The sequence below is a fragment of the Balearica regulorum genome, chromosome 2 (assembly GCF_011004875.1).
Source record: "Balearica regulorum gibbericeps isolate bBalReg1 chromosome 2, bBalReg1.pri, whole genome shotgun sequence".
Taxonomy (NCBI): domain Eukaryota; kingdom Metazoa; phylum Chordata; class Aves; order Gruiformes; family Gruidae; genus Balearica; species Balearica regulorum.
Window position 1 is genome coordinate 104,999,485 of NC_046185.1, and position 26,459 is coordinate 105,025,943.

The 26,459-nt window shown below is 38.7% G+C and overlaps 1 protein-coding gene across 3 annotated transcripts in view; it reads right to left on the minus strand.

Moving 5' to 3' along the window:
* TGFBR1 (transforming growth factor beta receptor 1) overlaps positions 1–22,123 on the minus strand; it is a 34,758-nt gene extending 12,635 nt beyond the window's left edge. The window contains exons 1-6 of one of the 3 annotated variants that reach the window (XM_075745239.1): positions 21,876–22,123; positions 14,433–14,684; positions 13,814–14,056; positions 9,420–9,650; positions 1,818–1,985; positions 1,145–1,301 (exon numbers count right to left, since the gene is read on the minus strand). In XM_075745239.1, coding sequence (XP_075601354.1) covers positions 1,145–1,301; positions 1,818–1,985; positions 9,420–9,650; positions 13,814–14,056; positions 14,433–14,684; positions 21,876–21,954 — 1,130 coding nt within the window. In that variant the 5' untranslated portion in view covers positions 21,955–22,123. Of the gene's footprint in view, positions 1–1,144; positions 1,302–1,817; positions 1,986–9,419; positions 9,651–13,813; positions 14,057–14,432; positions 14,685–21,117; positions 21,497–21,875 lie in introns of those variants that run through there. The other 2 variants (XM_075745240.1, XM_075745241.1) reach the window with 2 other exon arrangements.
* Positions 22,124–26,459: the final 4,336 nt, after the last annotated feature.

The window sequence follows — 26,459 nt, forward strand, 5'->3', positions numbered from 1 at the left end:
TTCAGTAGATGTTCCAATATGGTTTTTTTCTTCAAAAAAAAAAGGCAGAGCTAAAGGGACATCCTAGTTCATTTTAACACCCTAGTCACACCCTGCCCTTCCCCTACAGCATCACTCACTAAAGAGATATATAATATTTTTTGTGTATGGATTAGAGATTGGGCAACATCAACACCAAATTTTCTCCAACACTGCTAGGGCATATGCTGAAGTTAATGTACAGACCCAAACCACTGGGCTGCCACACATTTCTCCATGACACACTTCAGTTTGACATAACACTGAACCTATAGGCATTAAAAGACAAAAAGTAGCCTGTATCACAGAACTCTGTTGCTGTGGTTCACTTGTTAGTGTTGCTATCTGTATGCCGTATAGCTGCACGGATAACTAAAAGAAATATTCTCTACAGAACAGCTTCCAGTTATTATCATCCGAAGGTTCACCAATGATAAATTACAGCTAATAAGTTTAATTGCACTTGGGTTGAGTTAAACAGCTCCAAGTTCTTTTGAGGACAAGAAAATCTGTATTTCCAAATTCAGAAGTAGGCCTTTAACAGAGAGGGAGCATACCAACTCATCCATTGTTAATTCTATTTACGCATTAGATGACAAAGATGACTGTTGTGTTAAGTTCTTGTATTTCTCTCTGAAATGATCCCATGAAAGTCTGTGTCCAAGACTGCACCTTGTATGTTCTACCACATAGGCTTCACAGTGAAAAAAAAAAATCCAGCTTTTTACTTTCACTGTCAATATGTTGCCTTACACTCCAGATTGTGCTGCAAGAAACATTTCCATGCAACACAGGGCAAAAAGAATAAAGATACAGCAGTGAAGTCTAAAACTATCATTCATAAAGTCTTCTCTAATTGTTTTAATATATACTTGTGCCCTGCAATATTTTGCAAGTTTTTGCTATTTTACACATGCTAGTAATAGATATCAAGATTCAACATGCTTTTTAAGCACCTGCTGTCTAACTAATTACCAGCTGGCAGGGAAATGCCTAGGAACTCTACCTGCCATTATTTACATTTTCGAGCTACTTGTGTTGGTACCCACAAAAATCTATATTGGACAAGAGAAAACAAAGCATGTTATAACAAAAGTTGCCTGACACATCACGTTAGTGATTTTACCTTTTTGTTCCCACTCTGTGGTTTGGGGCAATATCAATTGTGTCTGTAGCTGAATCATGCCTAACCGCCAATCCTAGGTCTGCAATGCAGCATGTTCCATTCTTTTTTACCAATATATTTTTTGATTTCAAATCTCTGTGGGCAATTGCTGGTTTGCCTGTAAGAAGGGAAAAAATAAAAGATCTGTTAAAAGAGCTAATTGTTATTATTCTAAGCCTTTATTTATTGCATACACATACTACTTGCCATAAAAAAGTTTCTAATACCTCTGGAAATAGATCCATAGTGCTATCACAAATCAAAGTTAAGAATATACTACAGGCACCATTACTGAATGCGTTTTAATAAGTGTTTTGTAGGAAGAATTGTTACATCACAAAACCTGGATGTACCATAGAAAGGAAGGTAAAAAGCCTTCTAAACTAACAGAACTTCTTAATTTGGAAATTACCACATCTCAGACATTTTTCAGTTCACTCAGCTCTACAAGAGATTAACTTGGGTATCTGTGTCAAGTTTGGCTGCCTTCTCATCACATAAGTAGCTGTGTGCAAAGCAACTATACCCTGAAAAGGTTCTTCTAATTAAGAATTCTAGCAGAAGGAGCTATATATGTGTTATTTAAAAAAATCCAGTATTATCCACATGACAGACTAAATAGTCATAAGATTACCTTGCGTGCCAACAATTTCCATGTGAAGATGAGCAAGACCACTGGCAGTGGACAAAGCTAATTTTATCATTCCTTCCACTGTTACTGTATACCTGTTCAGGTAATCAAAGAGTGATCCATGCTCATGATAGTCTGACACCAACCACAGCTGAGTCCATGTACCATTGTCTGCAAAATAACACTGGCATAAATACCACACACACAAGAGACAAGCAAAGCATATATGCCACTTTTATATAATGCTTATGAAGTACACATTATGTTCTGCATAACCTCAGCCAATAAGACTCTTAAATCTTTACTTCTATCCCTGTAACATTTAAATGCCTCTATAAGGGCTGGGACTACCATGCAAGACTTTCTAAACAGCTAAGTGAGTATTCTTTTATTTAAACTAAAAGACATAGAAAGTCAATTCCACTCTGATTCTGAGGTGAACTATTCAGTGTATTAGCCAGGCCCTGCCTTCCCCTAACTTTTCTGCTTGGGGGGAACAGTGCTGAATGCATGATGCAAAACTAATCCTATCACTATCGGTCTAGTACAATATTGTCCCATAAAAGGCTACCCATAAGAAAAAGTCTTTCAAGCTTTACCCCCATAACTCCTTCAGCCTTCCCATAACCTATCCGGCCTCAGCCTGGGAAATAGTTTTCACAGTTACCAGCAGTTGGTAGATTTTTCCTCCTGGAGTATGCTGCTTGCAAGCAGCAATCAGACACACTATGTGAAAATCAAAATCAAATCCCACCTCTGGTGACCTCTAACTTGCTGGCCAAAATTGAGGTTTCCAAGAGGCACAAGGGTAAAGAGAATGAAAACCACTATGAGAACAACAGTTTGCTGTCTGATTTTTCAATGAACTATTAAGAATAAGACAGGCCATAATACATTTGCAGGTATCTCAAGGCATACAAATGACAGGTAAGAACTACATTGTTCACATTATTAAACCAGTGGACACAAAATACCTTCAAGTTTAAGCCACAGAGAGAAGACTATTAAGGAATTCAAATCAAGAGGGAGGCAGAAGATTTTTTGACCAAAGTAGAAACATACCCAGAAAAGAACAATCCTGCCACCAAACAGGTTTTCCAATTTTGTTGTAAAAACAACTCTCATGCAGCAGATTTGAGAAGTGTTTTTATGGCTAGCCACTTTTGTAGAAGAGTCTTTCATCTCTTTAGAAGACTAGTTATCCCATAGAAGATTTCAGCTGGACTTCTATCCTGAATGATATGGCCCTGTTCCCTAAGAACAAATGAGAAAACAGCGCAAGCCAAAAAGATCTCATGTGGTAGTCCCTAAGGATTACCAAAATGCATACTCAAGAACTAAGTAGGAAGAATAAGGAACTAACTTCTGAATTCACTTCTATCATAAACATACTGAAAAATTTTTAGTTTCCAAATAGGAGGGTTTTACATTTCCTTCCCCTCTTCCTCCACTTGCCTCCCTTCAAAGAACACACTTGACCCAGAAAAGTCAAAGGCACAAAATGCTTGATCTACAGATTGACAGAAACTACCTTCATATAAGTACTTACTCTTATCTTTAAATAAGCACTTGGGTGGGGGTGGAAAAAAAACCACCAACTTTCAAGCATTCCTTCTACTTGGATGTTTCTAGGGAGGCCAGTGATGCCATTAAAAAGAACTACAGAAATCATTAAAAAGCCACCAAATGCTTCAGAGTAGGAAAATAAGAGTAATCTACACTCAGCTCTCATAATGGAAAGAGAATTCTGCCTTGCTGCTTTCCCAGGATAGACTCAACTAAGCTGTTAACTTAAACAAGCAAATGAAAGCAGTCAAATGCTCTAACATGTAAAAGACTGATAGAAAGCTGCTATTGCAGTGGGAAGCTTCTTATAGTATGTCTACAGAAGTGACTCCTGAGCTTTGTGTTTTGTGGTGTTTTTTTAAAAAAGGAAATTATTGATTTTTTTTAATAAAGTATCTTCAATTTTATTGTTGGGACTGCTGCTTCTTTTGCTACTTTGCATATCCAAGCATGAACTTGTAGAACTCAACACTATTAAAAGTGACTTTTTCCAAGGAGAATTACAGCCTCTGAAAAGTCAATCCAACAGTATTAGCTTCACTGAAATAGTTTTAAAGAACCATTAAAAGATAGGTTTGTGTTCATAGACATTATAAAAGGTGCTCTCAAACACATATAGTCAGAGAACTCCAAAAAGGTGTAGAAGTTCAAAGTAAACTTAATCAGTTCAGAATATTCTCTTCACTCAGTTTTATTCTACTGCTTTACCAGTTATGACCCTACATTGCCTGAAATAATCCTCTCCTGGACATTAACACTATACACACTCATTGCTTGACTATGTATTTGTTTTCTTCTCATGTTTCTTATGAAAGAGATACCTCAACAAGTATCTAAATTAGAAAACAGTAAGTAGGGAAATTAGTAATCTATTCAGATCTATTGTATTTAAACAAATCTACAAGATGTCAGTTTCTGAGGAATCATCATTGCTTTGAAGCAAGATTATAGTGTCTTTGCATCAAGTTCTTCCCCTCTTAACTCTAGGTGCCCACTTAAGAGAACATGCTGCTGATTACAGACCCTTCTACTTCAGTTTTATCTTATTTATTACCTGCAAGTCTTAATATTCAGTCTGTTTACCTTCCTTCCAAAGAAAATATAAAGCTGAGCTTACTATCCATTCTGAAAGGAGCTATGATTCTTTCCTACTGTATGTTGTATTTGTGGCCCTACAACCAGGTTTTAAGAGGGGACAGTATGACATCCAAGCTTACATGAATAATATGAATTATTGCTGCATTTCAGCTTGTCTGTAAATAAAATATCCAGCTATTAGATGGATCTACTACATTTTCTTTACCTTGCTGTATTTGACAAGCTACACATTCATTTAGCAATCTAAGTAGAACATGTTACAATAACTTAAGTCTTTTTATACTGTTGACAGTAGTTAATTATTACCAAGTAATAATTAACCCAACCCCGAGTATTTTTAGCTGCACAGTAAACAGCACCTGCTATGAAGCTTTCAACAGGATTTGCATTATCAGGTAAGAAAAAGTAATTACACTCAGTAGTAATTACATACAGTAGCACAGCCTTCCATGACAAGGTAATCTAATTTAGTCCATATGCACATCATGATCAAGAATCTCAAGCAATTTCAGAATGTTCAAGAACACTACAAAAATTGCGTATGTTCTTGGAAACTTAAGGGATTAATTACGGTTATTTCATCTGTGAGCAAGAAACCTGCAAGTATTTTAAGCCATCAAAATCACTCAGAAGTAAAAGGTTTTTCTTTTGCAGTTCTAACAAAATTTGAAATTCTGAGTAAAGAAAGTTTCAGATGTTGTTAGAAGATTGATTACAGTTTGAGAAAAACGTTAGTGAAGTCCAAGCAGCATCTGAGACAAACTGCCTCTCGAAGGCATTTGTACAATTGCTTTATCAAATACATAATCAAGTTTCAATTAAAATTGAATTGACTGAATTTGCTTCAGTGAAAAATGCTTTTCCACATTAGTACCAGCAAGATAAAAATTTGGACTTTGCACATGCTTGTTTTTAACCAAATACTAGGTTTTAAGGTACAAGAGTTGCTTGGTACAAGAGTTTTGAACCGCATACTTATGTTCCGAGTTGACTGTTTAAAACAAGTTACAGAAACTGCCTAGTTGCATGTGTTCTGTAGTGTCACTTAGTAAAGTGTATCCCACTGTCGTCTTTGAAAGATTAGCCTTTTTTTGGCATGCAGGTAGTGTAACAGAAAAACACAGAGGAAAAAAGCAGTGAAAAGACCAGATACAGATAGGATCTATAACTAGAAAACTCTTAGAAATGAGATATTCAAGGAGATGTCAGAAAATACTTTTGTCTGTGGCTGGAAGAGGACTGATAGTGAAACAGCTTGACTATCACATTGAGATGGTCATCTGATTAAATTGATGAAAAGCACTTGAGCTGTGTAGATTAGCAAGATCTTCCAGTCAAATTCCTTCTTCTCAGGCTCAAGCCAGAGCTTTGAAAAGAATAAATGGCTCAAGTGGTACTTTTCTCAAAGGGAAGGAATTCTACTCATTTCTCCACAGCACATTGCCTAACATCATTCTTGGGGACTTACTTACTATGTGAGGTAGTCTGACTGGAAAAAAAAAAACAAACAACTTTCACCTACAAAAGGTGCAGCTTTCAATTAAAGGGAAGGAATGGAGAAGCCAGAGTATTTTAGTGCATAAATTATCAGAAAGTGTGCAGTACAAGACTTCACTTTATTTATTAAATGACTACAGACAGTGATGGTTACAGACAGCTAATCCAGAAAAACCTTTAGTACTGTAAACGGAGGTTGCTGCTACTGTTCTTCTGCTATTAGAATAGTGCAGATAAGTAGTCCCCAATATACTTTACAATTAAGTATCTAGGTTAGAAAAAGACACCCCCCCACCCCCCAAGAAAAAATATCAAACTATCTGTTTAGGTGGTTTAAAACAAGGCAACACATGGCTCAAAGCAATTTCCCCAACCCAGCAGTATTTGAAAGTTAGCATATATTCCTGGCTAAGTAAAGAGCTACCCAGAACATAAAACACACTAGCCAGACAGAACACAACTGCAGTTAAAGTTATCAATAACTTCTCAGCTCTCAAGCTGGCTTAATAGCAGCATCTATTTCCCAGTAAATTTTGGGAGAGAAAGCAGACAGATTGGACCAGCTCCTGTAGCCTTCTGAACACCATACAGCTTTGGGGAAGCAGAGGAGAACGTGCCATTAAGACCCATGGAATGTCTAAACAGTGTAGTAGAACAAGGAGTGAAGACAGTAGTTCAGTCACAAGCTTTGTGACTCCACCACCTGAGCACCACTGACTTAGCTGATCTATAGGTGTTTGTAAACACTTTCTAATCCATACATGCACACTTCTACCTGAAGGCAGGCCCCTCCCCAATTTTACAACTACAATGGTCAGACAGATGTTTCCCAGCAGTTGTGAAAAATATGCAGTTGCATTAAGAGGAGAGACCTAATTAAGGCCTTTACTAGTAGCAAGAATCGCAGTATGACACTGGCCCACAATTACACCACAAACTACATGTCAGGAGATACAAGACCTCAGCATTCATGACGGATATGTAAGAACCTACTCCTGAGAATTCTTCTCCATATATCACTGAAGCTTTCAGCAAGCACTGAATTGGGATTGCACAAGTAAATTCTTGTACTGCTATATATCTGTAGTCATCTTTGCAAGGTCTCAGACACAGTCAGATTCTTATAGTCTAATGAATTGGTGTGTTCCAGCTAAGTTATAGTAACTCCTGAATGCATTCAACAGTCTGCTCTAAGGAGAAATGGATGTAAATCCTTCACAGCTATTATTGCTGTGAACTAATACCTCATTTTGCACCTGGCACCTAGTAAGCATTTATCAGGTAGCACCAGCATCTACAATGAAAGACTGTTAATAGGTGTTTTTAAGCTATTGGTCTCAAAAGCCATATTTGATACACTTGCTCCCTTCAGAGTACCAGGATAGCACACCTGCTAAACTAGAAGAACTACCTTCTTAATGGTCCCTCTATGTTCTCCCATTTAATGGGATACAGGTGGCCTGAAGTATTCTAAACAAGATTTGAAGTATTAACCTTCTTCAACATTCAGGACTTTTGAATGCTTAACTCAGAATGGTGTGTACATATTTCCTCACTGAGAGGATGCAAGTTATACTGAGAATTATGCATTGGTGGGTTAAAAGAATAATCCAGCTTCCCACATCTGCTCAGACAGCAATACTGTTATAAAACAGTCAATAGCAGCAGCATTTTCAAAACACCCATTTTTTGTAAACCAATTGCCAACCAGTTCAAAAAAACTGAAGAGCCTTGCCCTAAAGTCTTAAAGCCTCAAATAATAGCATGACCTACCAACTGAGATTTTTTTTCTTCATATGTACAGCATATTAACAACAGAAACCATCACATTATATTACAATGAACCTAAAGATGACCAAGTCAAATGAAATTTCATCCTACTGCATCTGGAACCTGAGCTAGCAATCAGGAAGTTGTAGGAACCCGCTCATTTAGGAAACCTTCCTGATACCTCCTCTGCACAGCAGTCAAGTGTATTTTTGGGACAAACTATCTACAGGTTTGGGGCAAAATGGGAAACTGGTATGCTTAAGCACAGGTAGATTTTGTTAAAAGTTATAGCTAAGGTATTGCAATATATCCTTTATGTTTTTAAGTGAGACAGTACCCAAGGCTTCTGCAGAGATAGATTTTCATTTATGTCTTTAAAGCAACTGATCTACTAATTTTAAACTCAGGCTCCAGATACTCCATTAGGTTCATCAGAACAAACTCAAGCTCTTGCAGGTGCTATTAACATCCAATACGACTTTAGACATGAAAGTAAGAGTTTCTAATGGTAAGCATAATAAGCTGCAGGAAGAAGTTGCCTGGTATGCTGTAAATGTGCAAGCTCTTGGAGGTTAACAAGTTGCACAAACATTGTTTAGGAAGAAGTTAGCTACAGCTAACCCATTCCTGGAGAAGGGACATGTTCTGCACAACCTCTTGGGTTCTGTTCCAATTCTACAGATTTTTATATCTATAAAAACTTGAAATTCATCTACTGATAATTCAAAAGAAATTAATCTACATGTATACTTCAACTAGACTGAAACCATTCAGCAGTTTCCCACAAAACCAAGAGCCCTTTAAGAATCCAGGATGTGTATGGATTGACTCGTCCCTAAGGTGACAGTTTTCTGTTAATTCTTCACAAAAAAGTCAAAAGCCATTTGTGGTGAAACATGTAATTTCAGATTAAAATAACCAAATGAAACAGCATGACATTTCAGCTCCTCTTAATGTAAAAAAATTTAAAACTTTTGTTGGTTTTGCCAAATTTTCATCTCTTCAATTGGACTGCAGGAAAACCCAAGAAATTTTCATCTGACCAAACCCACAACAGATCAAGTTAAAAAAAAAAAAAAGGTTAAACTGTTCCTCTTAGTGGATACTTAAAGGCTGATCAGGAGAGCTTCAGGAGAGAAGTACAGTTTTTTAACACCAGGAACAAATCATTAATTTCCTTTTTCCACTTTCTTTTCTAACTGGAGTTCTAAATGAATAACTTCTCATATATCTCACCCTTAAAGATGAATCTTCTACCTCCTACTTTATACTAGGACAACAGAATTAGACATGATGTCTTTTGGTCCCACACATCTATTAGGCTATTATGAAAGTACAGGTGGCATTCAGCAGATGTGTGAGCTGACAGGATAAGGCATCTCCTTTTCAATACCAAGCTTAGCCACTATTTTAACTTTCTTGTAGAAATTACACCTCATTAAATATGCAATAATTTTGTTTATATTTAAACAAAGCATGTTTTCCAGAAAAAGGAAAATGTACTTTTTTCCTTCATTAAACCTATGAAAAGCCTGCCCAACCCTGAAATGGTCTAATAACAAAATTTTTTGCTACTTTTAATTAGATCCTCACAATTTTATTTTCCCCTCCATTTACCATCTAATTCTGACCAGGTACACACAGTCAGCAGAATGAATTCATAGTATCACTAACCTTTGTTGTCTGCAGCTATAAATCCAAGAATGTTTTCATGCCGTAGCATAACTGTTTGATAGATTTCTGCTTCACGAAACCATGAGCGTTCCTCTCTTGAAGAGAAGATCTTCACAGCAACTTCTTCTCCTCTCCACTTTCCTCGCCAGACTTCTCCAAAGCGACCTTTACCAATGCTTTCTTGAAGTACTATAGTTCTTGCAATTGTTCTTTGCACAAGTAAAGGTAAACCTAAAAAGAAGATTTAACATTAACCTTAAACATCACTAACAAAATAAGGACTTATCATAAATACTAAATATAAGATCTATATTCCATTGAGATATTTTTCTTAGGATGCACATAAACTCTCTTCAAATTTTAATAGCTTGTGAACTGCTAAGAAGCACGTAGGTAAGATGCTGCCTTCAACCTTATAGGGCAGCAATACAAGTATTCAAAGACTGTCACAAACTGCCTCTACAATTATTAAAGAGGGCAGAAACTTCCTTTCAGTTTAGAATTTTGAAAACTGTTGATTCAAAGTTTTATTTTAATGGAAAAAAGAAGCATACCATGAAGCAATCAGGATTAAGGGATTTTTTGTGCATGTTTGGTTGTGGGTGGGTTTGTCTGGGTTTTTTTTTTTATTTTCCGAAAAGATCTGCCCGTAACTCTCCTGGCAGAGCAGTTCAAGAGCACTTTTGCTACTCATTTATTTACTTTATTTATCACTAGATATGACTCAGTCCATTTCTAAGCTAAAGTTAAACAATGCTTATCATCAACACTGACTGCTGAATGTTCACAACTGATGCCCAAGTACACCCGTTGCCTGTTAGTACTCTCAAGCCACTGTAAAATAAGACGACACTCTTGTAATGCAAGCATCCTATCTTACAGGACATCCTTGTGCACCTCACTACAATTATACTTGAGAAAAATGCTTACATTCATGAAAGCTTTATAGCTTTGGAACATCTACAGGCTTTCAACTTACAGCACCTCATAACATGCTTCAGTAAGTTTATACAACAAACAAGAAGCACTGGCATCCCTCAACCACGGTGTTTTTTTATTTTAAATATTTCTGCTGTAACTGCAAGGCTCGTCACAGAATTCTGTGGTCATACTACACTGCAGGATGAATGCATCAGGTTATCTGCTCACAATAAGGTCTTTTGGTATAGTATCATTTCACTTAAACACTTTACAAAGTAATCTATTACTCCATAATCACTGTTCCAATAGCTGATATAAGAACATCTGTATTTCCTTATGATAGAGAAAATAAATCCAACTAATAGCTCAAATAACTAGCTCCTGTCCATCTCTGGACATTCTTTGCTAATAACAGCACTAGAAAGATATCTGGTCTGGTCAGCAGCATTGCCATGCTTGTGTCATTCTGAGGAGTGCAAATTAACACTACAGTGTTCAGAGGAGTTCAAGTCTTCCAGAGCTACAGGAATTTTATGCACGATCTATTCTGACAATGTACCTACATGAAGAAAGAAGGGGGGAAATGAACACCATACAACAGATTTAATCATTGTCAGGTGCTGCAATAATTCCTACTGAGAAAGTTAAAATTTTTGCTGTAATAGCTATCCTCAGGTCAATTGTGCTGCATGCCCAAACCATAAAGGCTCGTCTGTGAAGCCTAACTTGCATTCTTTATGGTCAGACTTCTGAAATGCAGAAGAGGCTACACTAGAACAACCACAAGACCAAATTCAACCCTGAGAATGTAAAATTTTACTTTGTTGGTCAGAGAAAGCTTCCTCCTTAGCACTTACATACTACTGCAAAATCCACTAGACAAATGTTAAATAAAAGCTGATTTTGTATACTTGAAATGAGTGATATGCCTAAAATTTCTTTTTCTACGGCTGTTTCAGAAAACTGTACATTTTCAGTTTCAGATGCACTGCTCTCAACTTGCTGTACCATTTATAGACATCTCTTCTTGTTTAAAAAAATGTCCAAAGATATCAGCTAATAACAGATACTGAGCTCTAAACCTTCCAGACATTAATCATTTCTATTTCACATTACAAACCCCTAATCATCACATTAGCATGTCACAGTACAATAAAACCCCTGCTAATTGTGATCTACCTTGTTTCTATACTTGTTTTTACAACATTTAAGATACAACTTGCTTCTGTTTTTTGCAACTGTGCCTTCTCTTACTACTGCTGCTGAACAAAACCAGCAGACTGGAATCCATATTTATCTTCCATCCATAAGCATTCCTTACAGACTTTCTGTTGTAACTGAGCAGTCTCTTTTTTAGCTAGGGAGGAAACACAGGCCCGTATCCCCTGGCACTTGAGTTACTGCTTTACTGTAAACCAGACTGCCCGAAAAGTAGCTGACTGGAGATAGATACATTAACCTTTGACATGCACATTGTGCACAACTGTATTTCAAGCTCTTCGAGTACAGCTTCTTTTAACTGTGCATGAAGAAAGATGACTGTCAGTTTGCTAGTCAGGAGGATGAGGTAATTCAAGCCCACGTTAAATTCAACAGCAGCTCCTAACATTTAGCACCTTGTATTCAGCCATTGTCATCCAATTTAACCCTGAAGCCTTCCATCACCATCTTCATACATCTTATCAAAGTATCCTCAAGCCTTCTGAGAGTTTAACAAAAGAGTTCTTTGTCTTTTCCATACCTTAATTGTACTCTGATTAGTTTGGACCAATGACTGTCCAATGCATAAGAAGTTTGTACCTGTTTTGGATAATTAAGGAATTAAGTTCTAAAGCATTAAGTGTAGTCAACAAAAGCAGCTGCTAGAGCTTTGTCCCTGCTCATATTCTTGTTCGTCAGTTTCTACCCAGAAGACTTCCTCTGAAGAGTAATAAAAAGCCAACCCCATGAACTGTGAAAAGTCTCACTCCCTTTAAGCTTCTATGAACCACAAACAAGTTTAAGGAGTTTTACATTCACTTCACCTGACTCAACTTTACATAGATTTTTGTGACCCTTTGGATTTCTAAACACTTTAAGTTACTGCTTGAAGTCACCTACCAATAACAACCAAAGCTTCTCCCCCGTTTTAGGCAATTCTTCCTATTTTCTTGGAACTTTGTCATTTGCGACTAGGAGAGTAACAGTTGGGCATCCCAAACTGCCTATACAGTATGTAGTTGATATTTAGAGATTTGCATCATGATCTGAAAATCATTCTCAGCTCCAAGAGACTTTGAAATCCTTCTCTTAGAAGCTGTGGCTTCAGCAGAAGGATCTATTTTAGATGTTTTATCAATTCTTTTCATCAAGCCTCTAGTTGTTTCAGGTCTTGTTCATCATGGAAGAGGGCAATACTAACAAAAGTCAAGACTGAATAATTAATAACAGCTTGCTATTCATCATTGCAGAAAGTGAATCCTACTTCCCTTTTAATCTGAATAGGAAGCTCATTTTTAGATTTTTGATCACTTATCTGTTTTATATGCTTCTCTTTGGAGAATATCATAATACAAAACTGGCAGAATCCTTTCTATTTGACTATGAGCTCTTTTGGTCCCTCAGTATTAATTTCAAAGCAAAGCAGACCAACACTTCTTTAACTGTACCTCTTCGGTCTGGATTATTTTGTCTGTTCTGCACATTTCCATTGTGTTTCTTGTAGAACAGCATCCATTTCACACAGTTCAGTTTCTGACAAGGTTAAACACTATTTTAACTAGCAGCTCTGACTTTTCTTCCTTTAGTGACCCTGTTCCCCACTCCCAGTTTATTACATAAATGTACAGTCTTTTCAAATTTAAGTGTGCTGTACCAAAGTCTGGATTAAAATACACATTTCAATGAGATTGAATTGCTGCACGCATACTTCAGGACACAAGAAAATTAGCAGTTCAAGTGCTAGGGCACCATGAATTTATATAGTCATTGATTGACTAATTTTGAGACAAAGCAATACAAGTCATTGAAATTTCTATACTGTTGGCAGTGTATATACACAAGTATATACTTGAAGCACCTCCTATCCCACTGTCATAATAAAAGGGAAGTATGGAACACTAAATAAGGCTAATAGTTGTCTCAGCTGAAAAACATAGAATTCACTGCAGCTGAAGTTAACAGATCACTCTTGCGGAAACATCCAATCTTCTCATGACTGAGTCTTACTAATAGAGAAAACAAAACATTTACAGCTCTTATATTCCCTACATATCAGACTGTACTCTCAGAATTATGAGGAATGGTAGCAGCAACTCAACACGTTTCTTACATTTCACTTATTTCCATATATTGAATCTTCACTGATGTTGAATGCAAGTAACTGTCTAGTAATTTTTCTAGTTAACTATAAGTAGATTTGACAATATTAAGAGAATTTGATGCCTTACAAAGCTCTTAACACAGAGTAATTACTACTAGAAGTGTGACGTTACCTGACCCAGAGCCTGAAGTTGTCATATCATAAATTAAATCCTTTAAAGTAGTTCCCTCTGATATAAAGGGACGATCCAGTGAGGGATCTTCTTCACTTGGTACACGATGATGAATGACAGTACGATTATGACAGAGATACAGAATCAACATTAGTGAAATGCAGACAAAGCAGACAGGTCCAGCAATGACAGCAGCCAGTTCCACAGGTCCTAGATTAGAAGCTGGTTTTCCTGGAGTAGGGCCTGACAGTAAAAATAAAAGAAAGTGGTAAAACTATTTCTTTTTATTCAACTAAATTTATTGCTTATCAGTTATCTTCAGATTTTCAATTTATTTGTTAAAATTCTTGCACAGTAACTTTTTCAAGAATCAAAGTATTACAAAGGACAAAAGCAGCTATGTGCTTACTCAGTTTCTGTTCAACTTGCATATAAGTCTTCAAACTGGCCCTAACATCCCTATCGAGAAGATTAAATTTCTTGTTGCAAATCTCTTTAAATGTTATTTACAGAATCTAAGGTGTACTTTAGGCCTTCAAATTCACCTACAACTTCAAAATAAAAACTTCTACTCTCACAGAATTTCCTGTTAAAAAAAAAGAAATATACAAACCCTTACCTGGTGTTGGAATTGGAAGTTCTATTTTATTGCAGTGGTCTTTGTCACAGCAATGAGGCAAAGTAATGACTCCATCTCTGGAGGAGGGGGCACAAACAAATGGCCTGTCTCGGGGAATCAGATCAATTTCTGCTATACACATACTATTGTGTATGACTTTGTCTGCAGTTCGTGTTACTGAGGTAAAACATAGTCCATCTGTCACACATGTAAAGTTGTCTTTTGTACATAGATGGCAGTAACACTGTAATGCTGTATGAGAAAAACATTATTGTCAGTATTGCTACACATTCTGAGTTGAGAGACAGCTTAAATGAACGAAGAAGTTCAAAACACTACAAGGCCTATAATCTTTTTGGTTACATAAACACAGAACTGTAACACTTAAAAAAAAAAAACACTACAAGGCTTTTTAGTGGAACAAAAAAAATTAGGAGATGAGCAGATGAAAGTCAGATTTAAAAGCTGAAGTAATCTTTTCTTATTAAAAGAGAAAGGCTGCAATCCTAGATGGTCCTCCAGCTAAAGAAGTTGCATTACAGTTCCTCATACTAGGATCCAGACTTTTTAATAACACTGTATCCTCTATAGCATGCAATTCTGCTATTTTCAAACCCAATACAAATAATGCCATTCCCCCCCCCAACCACAGGTATTGGTCTAGTAACAAATAGGATGCTGCTGGCTACCCAAGATTTATACTTTATACATTACTTTATGGCTTCAATTCTGCACCAAGAAAAGGACACATAAAGGCTTAATCTTCATTTTAAAAAAAAAGAATCCTGAACAAGCTGAGAACATACCCTTTCACACAAGCAGAACATGGTTTAGACTTGTTATTTTTGAAGCCACAGGAAAACACTGCCCTATATTACTAAAATTCCTGGTTTAATAAAGCTATCAATTGCACTAGTAAGGAGGGGCCATGGGGAGGGAAGTGGGAATGACAGAGTAATACAATCAAGTTTCATTCCTTTACTTTGGTCCTGTAAATGCAGGAAGGAATGGAGAAAGAAATTCAAAGCCAGACAAAAAACAGTGCAGTAGCAACAATAAAAACATCAATACAATCTTGACTCCACTTGTTCATTTGTGGAGAGCAAGAGCTAGCATAGAACTTGCATACATGCATGCAGAAAGATTAAGATACAAGAATTTAGACAAATTTTAAATCTTAACCACTCATGCCCAAAACACAAAAAAGGCACTGAGCTGTAAACAAGCCTCTTTCAAGGGTGCACACATGTGAGGGTTAATAGGTGGCAAAGCAAAAGATGCCCCAAAATATGAAATTTGTTATTTCAATTAAATTCAAGAATTTGATGCCACCTAAATTGCCTTGGATATCATGGATTTAAGTAAATGGCAATCTGATCTCAAAAAACACATTCATCTCAGTCTTGATTTCAAGTTGTACCTCTTTCTCTGAAAAGATCTCCTTTCCTTCCCCAAGATCTTGAATCAAAAAAAAAATTATTGCCAATCATCCTCTACTGTTACAAATAAAAAAAAAAGATATAATAAAGCTCTCAGGACCCACTACAGAAAGATAGCCCATGTTTCAGAGAAAGTCACCAGCCCATAAACCAGTCAGACGAAGAGAGAAAACACTCATAAAGGGATTGCAAAATTATTTGTTTAGTATGAAGGTTATTGAAAAAATAATTAGAAGGTATATGAAATGAGAACTGGTATACAGAAAGGTAAAGCTTCTTAACCTCACCACTTTTTGAAGATGCAATCCCCACCTCCAGAGAAGTAAGGCAAGTCTTATTATTCAGAGTTTAACAATTATTTTCCTGTTGGTGTATCTTTGGTCATTTATGCTTGAAGATTTTTTTTAATCCATTAAAGCCATTAGGTTTCCTAAAATATTCACACATTGATATTTCTTTCAACTTTATTGACAAGCAGGCCTTTATCTCACTTCCTTCATCCATGACTTTTTTTTCTATTTAAATAATATTCTTGGCTCATTGTAATCATGCATGCATCTGAATGCCTACAATAAGAGACAGATATTCAGGAAGATATATTTACATTGAGTCACTGTACAGAGACCAAGTTACTTGAAGTGAAAAATGAGTTTTGGGTTGACCCTGTTACACTTATTCATCTCCTTGATTTTGTGAAGTTGTAGAGACACACTGATAACACTGTGACTAAATAAAGCATTTGGAGACTTATCTTCCTCATTCATTTTGCTCCCAGCTCTCTTTTGCTACATAATTCCCAATGAGCACAACTTGACAGAATTTATACTTTGGTTACAGTTTGATGCCACTATCCTTAGTCTCCTGCCAAGACACAGTACATTGTCATACACAACTGAATGGTTTTTGCGGCACAAATAGATGACTTCTTCCTTCTGAAGCTACTCTCCCCCCTCCTTTAAAAGGGGAAAACAATGTCTCATCAGTTGAATAGCCAAAACTTCTAGGAATACAGGTTTTTGCTGCTCTCTAGTGGACACACTCTTAAAAAACACACATTGAAAATGCTTCGGCCCCCTTCCTACTCTCACTACTCATGCCTTCCCGCTCAAGTGGGTAACAGTAGAATTTCTGTATTTTACTAACAGGAGAACTAATTCAGCAACAATCCATACCAGAAGGAGAGGAAGTGGAATTGGAATACCCTTGCCCATGTCTCACTCTCCAGTTATCTATCTGTAAAAGAACAAAGACTACAACTATATGAATACATTGTAGATGAGATTTAACATCAATGGGACGAGGAGATGTCAATGACCAACACTAGTTAAATGACTTAATTCCTCTAAGGAAGTGTTTCACTTGCAACTGATCTCAAAGAAAAAAAATCATACTGTTGTCCTCTTGGAGATAAAAATTTTTGCTTTGTCTCCAAGTAGTCTATGTTCTTCTCAGAGAAGCATTACAGTAATTTTAAGAACTAAAACTAGTCAGGTCTAAGTTCACTCAAATGAATGTATAAATTTCTAGAATGAGTTGGTAACAGTATACTAACCATGACAGAATGACAACCCTGATGTAAGCTAATCTTCCAAAGCCAGTAATATCTTTCAGGTATAATGCATTTTAACACATTTGGAAAACACCCTTTAAATCTACTACCACAAAAAACTCCTTCAAAACTACTAAACTGGGGCGGGGGGACGGAGTTTTCATTCAAGTCTTAGCCTTTGATTTCCATGGCACAGATATATACATATATATATCTTTTTAAAAAATATATCTAAGTATTACAACAGTGTTTGGAAGGAACCACTAGCATGAAGCTCCACTACCAACTAATGAAAGGTCATGTCTGTTTGGGTGATACAAGGCTTGGGAAATGAAGTTTCAGACAGCTAAATGAATGCACTGAAGGTTATATAGACAACCAGTGACAAAGTCAAGAACAGACATTGGGTCACCATAGTAATTCAGTGCCTTCTCTATAGCATTTCTTCACTGTGCCATGACCATTCTACATAATCATTCCTACTTTATGTGACTACCAGAACAGAACACAGTGAGACAATGCACTTACAAAAGCGTGTGTGTACATTATGACACATCATAGGAATTATCAACAGCATATTTCTCATACCTCAATCTGATTTAATAATAGATTAACTTATTGCGTTGAATACAATTACTTGGGTAATTTCCCAGACTCTCAGTTTGACAGTTTTGTATTCCCTTAAAAAAAAGTCTCTCCTCTGTGGGTGTTGCAGCCTGGAAAGCCCACAGTGAGGGTAAAGCAAGCTGGCAATGTAAGTGAGACACAAACTACACAGCTTGACAAGACTTAAAATATGCTGGTTCCCAAAAGCTCAGATATTAATACTATATACAAAACGTGAACAGAGAATTAAGTACACCCTATCCACTTAACTTTTACATGTCTGTACCATTAGATACCTACCAAAACTGTCTTTCTTGTATCTGTTGTCTTTCTGAAGTAAGAAAGTTACACAAAGCCTTTACTTTTAGAATTGCATAAAACCCTATGAATCACCGTTTAGTATTTGCTAACATCCTGCAGAACTACTTCAACCAGACAGTTTAGCATAAGACTTCAACCAAAGAATTTTTGGTTGGAAATCATATGTTGGAATACTGTCTTTCAACAGATGCTAACAAAGGGTATTACAGCAGTTACACTTGTGAGGTGCTCTAAAAAAACCCCAAACCCACATCTCATTATGACTAGTTAAAATTTTTATTTAAACATATATTTTACAAATTTCAAAAGACAAATAGTCTCAGGCCCCCAACAGCAGATCCTTCTCTTGTGACTCTTCTCCCATGGAAAATACAATGACACTTTGAAACAAAAAATTCACTAGAAAGTGGAACTTCACCAGAAGAACCATCAGGAGCCTTGGTTCCACAAGATGCAGAGTTTTAAGGGATAAAGGAGTGAGGCTATGATATGCAAGAGACAGTAATACATTTTGGGGAGAGGAGCAAGAGGGCTGTAGTATTTACTGGTAGGTTCCCCCCCTCCCCAAATAAAATTTGCCAGAAGCAAAAAAGCATAATACAGAAAGGTGCTGTCAATTTCCTATTCTCTTATTCAGACAATCCCCTCAAACAATACACCTGACTCATCTCTGAGCTCTCCTAGCTCAAGATACAAAAAATATTTAGGTCTTACTATATCTGAGACATGGGTACATTTTTTTAAACCATGATACTTTAGTGCCTTTGTGAGAATGACTTAGTGAAGGTCATAATTAAGTTTAACTGTTGTAAAGCTGAAGATCAAGTTTCCAGGACTACTTTCAAATACATTTCATCTGTTTTTGTTAAGCAAAACTTCCACTGAAAACAACAGGTTTTGGCAACTAAAGTGATGCATTTAAAAACTTTATTAAGACACTAATCTCAACTTGCAAGTAATGATAAAGCCTTGTGAAAAATCCCAGCTTCAAAAAAACAATATTACATTCTCCACAGTGGGTTTTTTTTTTTCCGCATCTTACCCATAAAGCTACTCACAGATATGTTCCTGCCTCTTACAGCAAGATATCAGAAACAATTTTTAACGTATCTTTTATAGAAGACTATACTTTAGAAAAACAAGAGAAAGTTAAAATTAAAAGCCTAGGTTATAATTTTACTAACATGAAAACAGAAAAAATAATGATCTCTTTCATTTGTACTTTTAAATTCATTTCAGCATACAAATCAGATTTCCATCTTTATTTGTGATTAGGAACAACTGTGTGAATGCAAGGGTTTCCAAGAGATGATTCCCCAGAATTTCAGGGACACCGAAAACTATGGCTCACACAGATTAAAAAAGCGCTAGATTTCAGACTTTGTCTTACAAATGAGAGCTAGCTGCTGTGATTCTTTACATGCCTGATCTCTATATAAACCATATCACAGGACAATTCATTCACACAATAACGCTAGTATATTGCGGAACAGCAGCATCAGAAAAAGCCTAACTTTTGTCAACCCATGATAAGAATACTAAGTAACAGTAGCCAAATCATACCTTACACTTGTCAATTTAGACAATGTTCAGACAAATTAACCCCTTAACCAGTACCAGGACATGTCTCTAAGTTATGGATCAAGTACCCCAGATCACCCTCTAGTCCCTTGGATAGGGATGATTTCTTTTTTTTTTTAAACAAAGGTAGCACACCACCACTTCCATCCTTAAGCTTTTGTATGGAACCCTATTGCCTTGTTTTACCATAAAGCTCTTGGATCTTAATTTCATAACTGAGATTAAGTGAAAACTGTTGATTGATCAGATGCATTAAAAGAAAAAATAAAAGTTCAAAGCTCAAATCAAGGTAAAATTTCCTTCAACATCTAAATTGGATGTGTTACACAAGAAAGCTTTAAATTATTAAAGTCTGCTATACCTTTTCAATAACACAAGAACCACTATGGGTAACTCAAGCTTACTTCACTGTTTCCACTTCAAAGATCCTCCATCTTCTTCAATAAAAATATGGGCAATTAACACAGCATTTTAGTACAGCAAGTTATGTTTTCTTTAAGTGCTATTTTCTTTACAGCACGAGTACCATCTGAGATTGAATTATGAACAACATGGTAAAAATCCAGATGAAGGGATGTCTTAAGCCATAATTGAAGAATAAAGTTGTGGTGCTTCTCCACTTCCTCTTTAAAATCCAAAGCAATATGCAATCCACATACAGAAGAATTTAGGAAGTGGGCCAATTCTGAAATACAGATTTTGTGTATCTGTCATCATCACCTAACTTACTACAGATGAAACTGAAACCTAAACAAATTAGAATAGGGTGTCTTTAACATTTGTAGACCCCATTAGGGCACATGGGCCAAACTGTTAACCAAAGAACAAAATAGGCTTTTTTTAAATAGAAAAAAATAGAATTCAGAAATGCAAGAAATAGATATTAAGAACTAATAATAATAATTAAGAACTAATAACTAATAGATATTAAGAACTGCAACAGCACAGCTCCGATACCACATCTCTCCCAAGATAGCATAGAGGCTGGAGGAACAAAACCGTTTTACTGTACAATATTCACCAACGACTTTATTACCCCACAGTTTGGTGTTCACAGAGCATACAGGCTAGCTATTTGTAACTGAAAAATCGCCTACTAAACGACCACGATACTAGCTCTCAGAACAGACGCTGCCAGCACACTACAATGTGGCATGTAACGGACGTGGGAGTTAAGGGAGTCTTTTACCTTCGCTATGTGGAACATTCAACACGTATCTACACCAGCCGACGCCGCTTGTCTCTCCTCCCCCGTGGCACTGTTTGTAAGCGCCCTTTAGCGCGTCGAAGGGAGCCCGCGGGGCACGGCGGCTTTTCCCCGGGCCGGTGCCGAAGCTGGCGCACGCCGGAGGCGGGCAGGCACCCTCGCCGGGAGGGTAGCTCTCGCCGGCTGCTTTGCCCGCAGGGAGGGAGGAGGGTGCTCCGCCACCGATAACCAAGTTGCCTTCGCGGGCCACGGCCACACGTACCCGCGTGGCCCATGGGAGCTGGGGCCGGCGCGCACACGGGGCTGAGGATGCGAGAAAGTTACCCCGGACAGACACCGCCCGGGGCGCTATGGTGAGGGGGCAAGGCGAGCACTGGCGGGGGTCAAGGGGAGCCGCCGCGGGTACTGCGTCCAGCCCTCACCACCACCCCCAGGGCTAGCCGCCGCCCCTCCTCGCCGAGCCGGACCACGTCTGCACCCCGCCGCGGCCCCTCCCGCGGAGTCGCCGCTGTGTTCGGCCAACAAAGGGACGAGCAGTCCCCGGGCTCCGCCAGGCTCGGACACGGGGGGGGGGGGGGGGGGGGAAGGGAGGAGGGCGACTCCGCCCCAGCCGGCCCCTCCGCCATGTTGTTGAAAGGAACCGACGGGGATCCGCAGCCCCCCGCCGCTCTCCCTCCCCCGCCCCAGGCACCACCTCACCCGCTTCCCCCCCCCTCCCCCCCAGACACGCGTGCACTCACCGGCTGCACCGGGGAAGAGCAGCGCGGCCACCACCAGACACATCAGGGCCCAGGGCCGCCGAGTGGCCGCTACCGCCATGGTCCGGTCCCGAAACCGTAGAGCCAGGGCGCGCGCGCGCACCCGCGCGCCAGGATTCCGCCTCGCGCTCGCGCCCCCACTCCCCTCGCCCCTCCCCGCTCCCGCCCGAGACAGACACAGAGAGACTCTCGCACCGCCTACACCTCCCCGGCTCGCTCTTGCCGCTAATGTAACTGACGCAGCGGCGCCGCCTGATTGGCCGCTCGCTCCCGCTCCGCCCCACCCCGCCCCCGGCAGCTGCGAAGAGCCCCAACAACAACAGGAGTCTGGAGGGCGCAACTGGCGCGGCCGAGGGGCGGGGCGGGGCGGGGCCAGGCCGGACCGTGATGTGATGTGATTGGCGGCTGGCTGTCGGTGCCTCGTCAGGGAGGGAGAGGAAGAGGGAGGGGGAGGTCCCCGGCAGCGCGGCTCGCTGAGGTACTGGGGTGGCTGGGGGCGCTGACCCTGCGTACGAAGCGTCGGGTGCTGCGGGCAGGCGCCGTAGCTTCTCTCCGAAACAGGCGAGCCGGCGCCCGACGCGTCCGGGCAGTGGGAGAGCACCCAGGCGTGTGGCTGCAGGGCCGCGGTAGCAGCGGCGCCGCTGGAGGGAGATGCGGGAGGAGTTAGACAGCCGTCAAGTTGTCTCGGGAGAGGAGGAAGAGCTACAGTAGCCGAGGAATTACTCCTCTTTGGAGACGGACTAGGGAAAGCGTGCAGAGCCCTTTCGTGTCTCACTGCGATGCTTCTCTCACGTGGGTTGTCGGATGGGTTGTAGATGTAACACAAACACGCTGACAGCTTATTCACTGGTAACATGCCAGCTGGCGTACGTATGAGGCAGCTCAGCGTTCGTGCTGCTATCCTACAACCTGCTTCGCATGTCGGGAGCAAAGGACTTGCCTTCCCGCAGCACGGAGAGCTATAGGGTAGGAGCCTGCAAGTTTTAGTACTGTGCGGAGACAGAGCAGTGCTAGCCCCGGTGTGCAGCTCCTGTCTTATTTCAGACTGTGCATTCGCTGCGCATAACTGGAAGAGTTAATTGGGAATCAGAAGCGAACTTGCGCAGTCCAAATAGCTGAAGTTCTACTTAATGTTACAACCTGCGGCAACTAGGATCCATCCTGTGAAGCAAATTACCACAGCTGAGATTCTTACTTTTATCCACAGCTTTATTAGCTTTTGCATGGGTGGTCGGGGAGGAGGAAGGGCTCTCTTCTTCCCTTTTGGGATCAGGTAACCACTCTCTCAGCAGTTACCTGCTCGCTCTGGGAATCCACACCCCCCCCCCCCCCCCCAAGTCGTGGCTCCATTACCTGGCTGTTGTGTCTAGATCCTGAATCAGTTCTGAGTTCCTCAAGTTCAGCATATGCTTTTATATGACTTTTGTTGTTCATTTTGCTTGCTGTGTGACCCTCCAAGTCACATAGGTCATAGGTGCTTTTCCACTTGTTACCTGCAGTCACTCTTGCAAACTTCATGTACTGTCTCTGATGGATGGTGACTTCCCAGTTCATGGTGTTCGGGGCAGCAACCTCTGCAGTCCTCAGTGCCACATTCACTTTCATATCACACTGATCTCCTGTCTCCTTTTTACTTGCAGTTGTTCAGCTAACACAGCCTTTATAAAAAGTCTTGTTTTTCCTACGGTACAGTTCACCTGGATAAGAATCTTGATAATATAACAGTTCAAAGTGAGGTAAAGTTTTATTAATTCATTCTCTTTCCCTTTCTCTGCAAGAAATGATCATCATAGTATATAAACAGATCCTAGTTATATTTTCTCTTGCAAAATACTATTTTAATGACAGATGTCCTTTGTGACCAAACATCTGGATTTGATATAGATTCATGCCATAATGAACTACTGAAGTTGACAACACCAGGCAAACACGTTCTTAATTATCCATATGTAGAAATACTTAAAGGGCTAATCCTTAAGTAATATACTAGCATCAAAAAGAAATACTGAAGCGTTGTTAAAATTGCTCAAATCCCGAGGCACTGTTCAAATTACTCAAATCCCAAGGCATCTTTTAAGTTCATATAGAGCGCCAAAACTATAAGTTAAGAAAATTATATGCTTGGGAAAAAAAATCCACTATTAATTTCCCCATCACAGATCTAGATTTAAGGATGAGCCACAGACAATATCTCTGAAGGAAGGCAGGAAACAAGAAGCAGAGCATGGTGAAGGATTTCCAATTCAAGGGCTTCCAACTCAGTCCTGTGGGGAGCATTCTGAATTAGCATCCTGAGCAATGTTTGGCTGTCAGCCATAGAAAGAATAAAATAAGTCAGTAACTTGCAGGTAACAGCTCACTAAGATGGTTTCAGGTCACTTTCAAGCAGTAAATATTTTTGCTAGGCCTCACCCTTCTTTCATAAGGTACACAAGATAAAGACCACTACTAAAGAAATACCTACAATTATGTCATCCCCTGTCCCGATCCCTGGGTACTTATCTGTAATCTTGTGTACCACATCACATTCAGAAGCCAAAGTAAACTTGGGGCAGAAGCAGCAACTGCAAAGCTACTGAAACGGATTCTGGAAGTGGTCCAGAATCACCCCTTCTATTCCATGTTTCCAGATTCTTGGAACTGCAGCTTCTGGTCTTGATTAAGGTGGGGTCTAAGAACTTCTGATTATGATACAGACTCTTGATGTTAAAAGGGCTCTGGTAGACAATTGGATCTTGTTCTTGTTGGAAGGTCACTGACCATGAAGGTCAGTGCTTGCATCTTCTACCATTGTTACTGTAAGATTAATTCCTCTGTTTTTCCATCATCTTTCTCCCACTATTACTTCTGCAGTCAATTCTCCTCTTCCAATATTTCAGTGTTCCTGTTCCTTTATATAAGCTTCATAATTGCTTCTATTGCAAGCAGGGGGTTTGCTGGTCTGGCTAGGGCTCTGTATCTTTAGGAGGGTTATGTGAGAGGTGCTTAGATTTACTTGTTGAGTTGCGCAATGGTTCATGTTACATATTCTGTTTGATAATTAATAAAATCTTTTTTTTTTCTATACAATATGAAGCAGTTAGATAAAAAATACAAAGTACAAATGGTAGCCTGAGAAGATTTAAATCATCCATTTCTCCCTGTGTGTGCAAACAACTGAATGCCAATCCAAAGAAAATGAGATCTTATTTATGACTGCACCTAGTTACATTCATCCTTAAATGTGCTAGTTAGGCAAATGAGGCTAAATCAGACCATGACACGGTCAGCAAACAGTTTCCAAGATAACACCTTTCTGTAAAATGACATTTTGTTTAGGAAGAAAATAGCTCTTCTGTGATTTCAGATTTTTCAAAATTACAATAACTGCTTGGCCTTTTCTGCCAAAATAACATGAAAAAACAATTTCACTGTACAAGTTTGCCAAGTTCGATAGAAAGCAACTCCTCACCATTGTATGTTTATGACATTTTAACTGGATGTATTAAACATTGTTCTTCAGCATTTCATGTGAGGGAATCCATCAAACCACTTCTTACCTACTTTAAACCATCTCAGTGCTTACTGAGAATGGAAGTAATGTAGTTGGTGGAAATATATTTAGAAGAATAGGCAAAAAACCCATTGTGCCTAGCCTTGTTTATGTCAGAACATAATGAATTTCCACCATTCCAATTATAGAAAGATGCAAGAAATTTCATCTTTTTTTTAAATGCAAAATAGAACACAAAACAAACAACATCATAGAAAATCCAAATTATCTGGCTTTATAAGATCTGTTTAGATCATCAAAATGGTTGAACCTATTTTAAAAATCCTTGCTTTTTAGATTGAGTAAAGCAAGTTATTATACAGGGAATATCTACAATTTAAACACAGGTTAATTTCTTGCTTCTTTACTAGAATATGACATTCATACACATATGCAGCGCCCACAGAGAGAGAGAGGATGAAATAATTAACCTTTACTTAGTGCTAGTTTTATTTCTTGCAATAATTATTGTCAGTTTTTGAATGTTTCTTATACTTTCTTTCTGGAAGATGGAAAGGAAAATATTTGCGACTGCATGAAAGGTTCAAACAGAACTCTGTAATGCAAAACCCCCCACATACTAAGAAACTACATAGACCATTAAAATCTAACCAGTTTTGAAGAGGAACAAGTGGTGACATCATAGAAAATTATACAGAATGAATTGTTCTATAGGTTAATCTTTGACTAAAGATCAAGGATATGAATGTTCTTGTGTTATAAGCTGATTTACTTAACAGGCACTAATAAATACAAATTTTTTAGCTTTTAAAGTAAAAATGTATGGAAGTGGTAGGAAATATTAATGGTGACCACTAAAAGCTTTATTAGTCTTTCACTGTAAGAGATACTGTATCAGGGTAATAAAGACTTCTAATGAATCTTTCAGCAAGAAAATACGCACAGTTAGTGCTAGAGCAAGAGGAAATAAAGGTGTTGTATAACTTCATTTACAGTTTTTACAGTTTTCTCTCCATGGTAATTAGCTAAATTTTATATGCTTTTTTAAGAACTATGTTCACCAAGGAACTCAG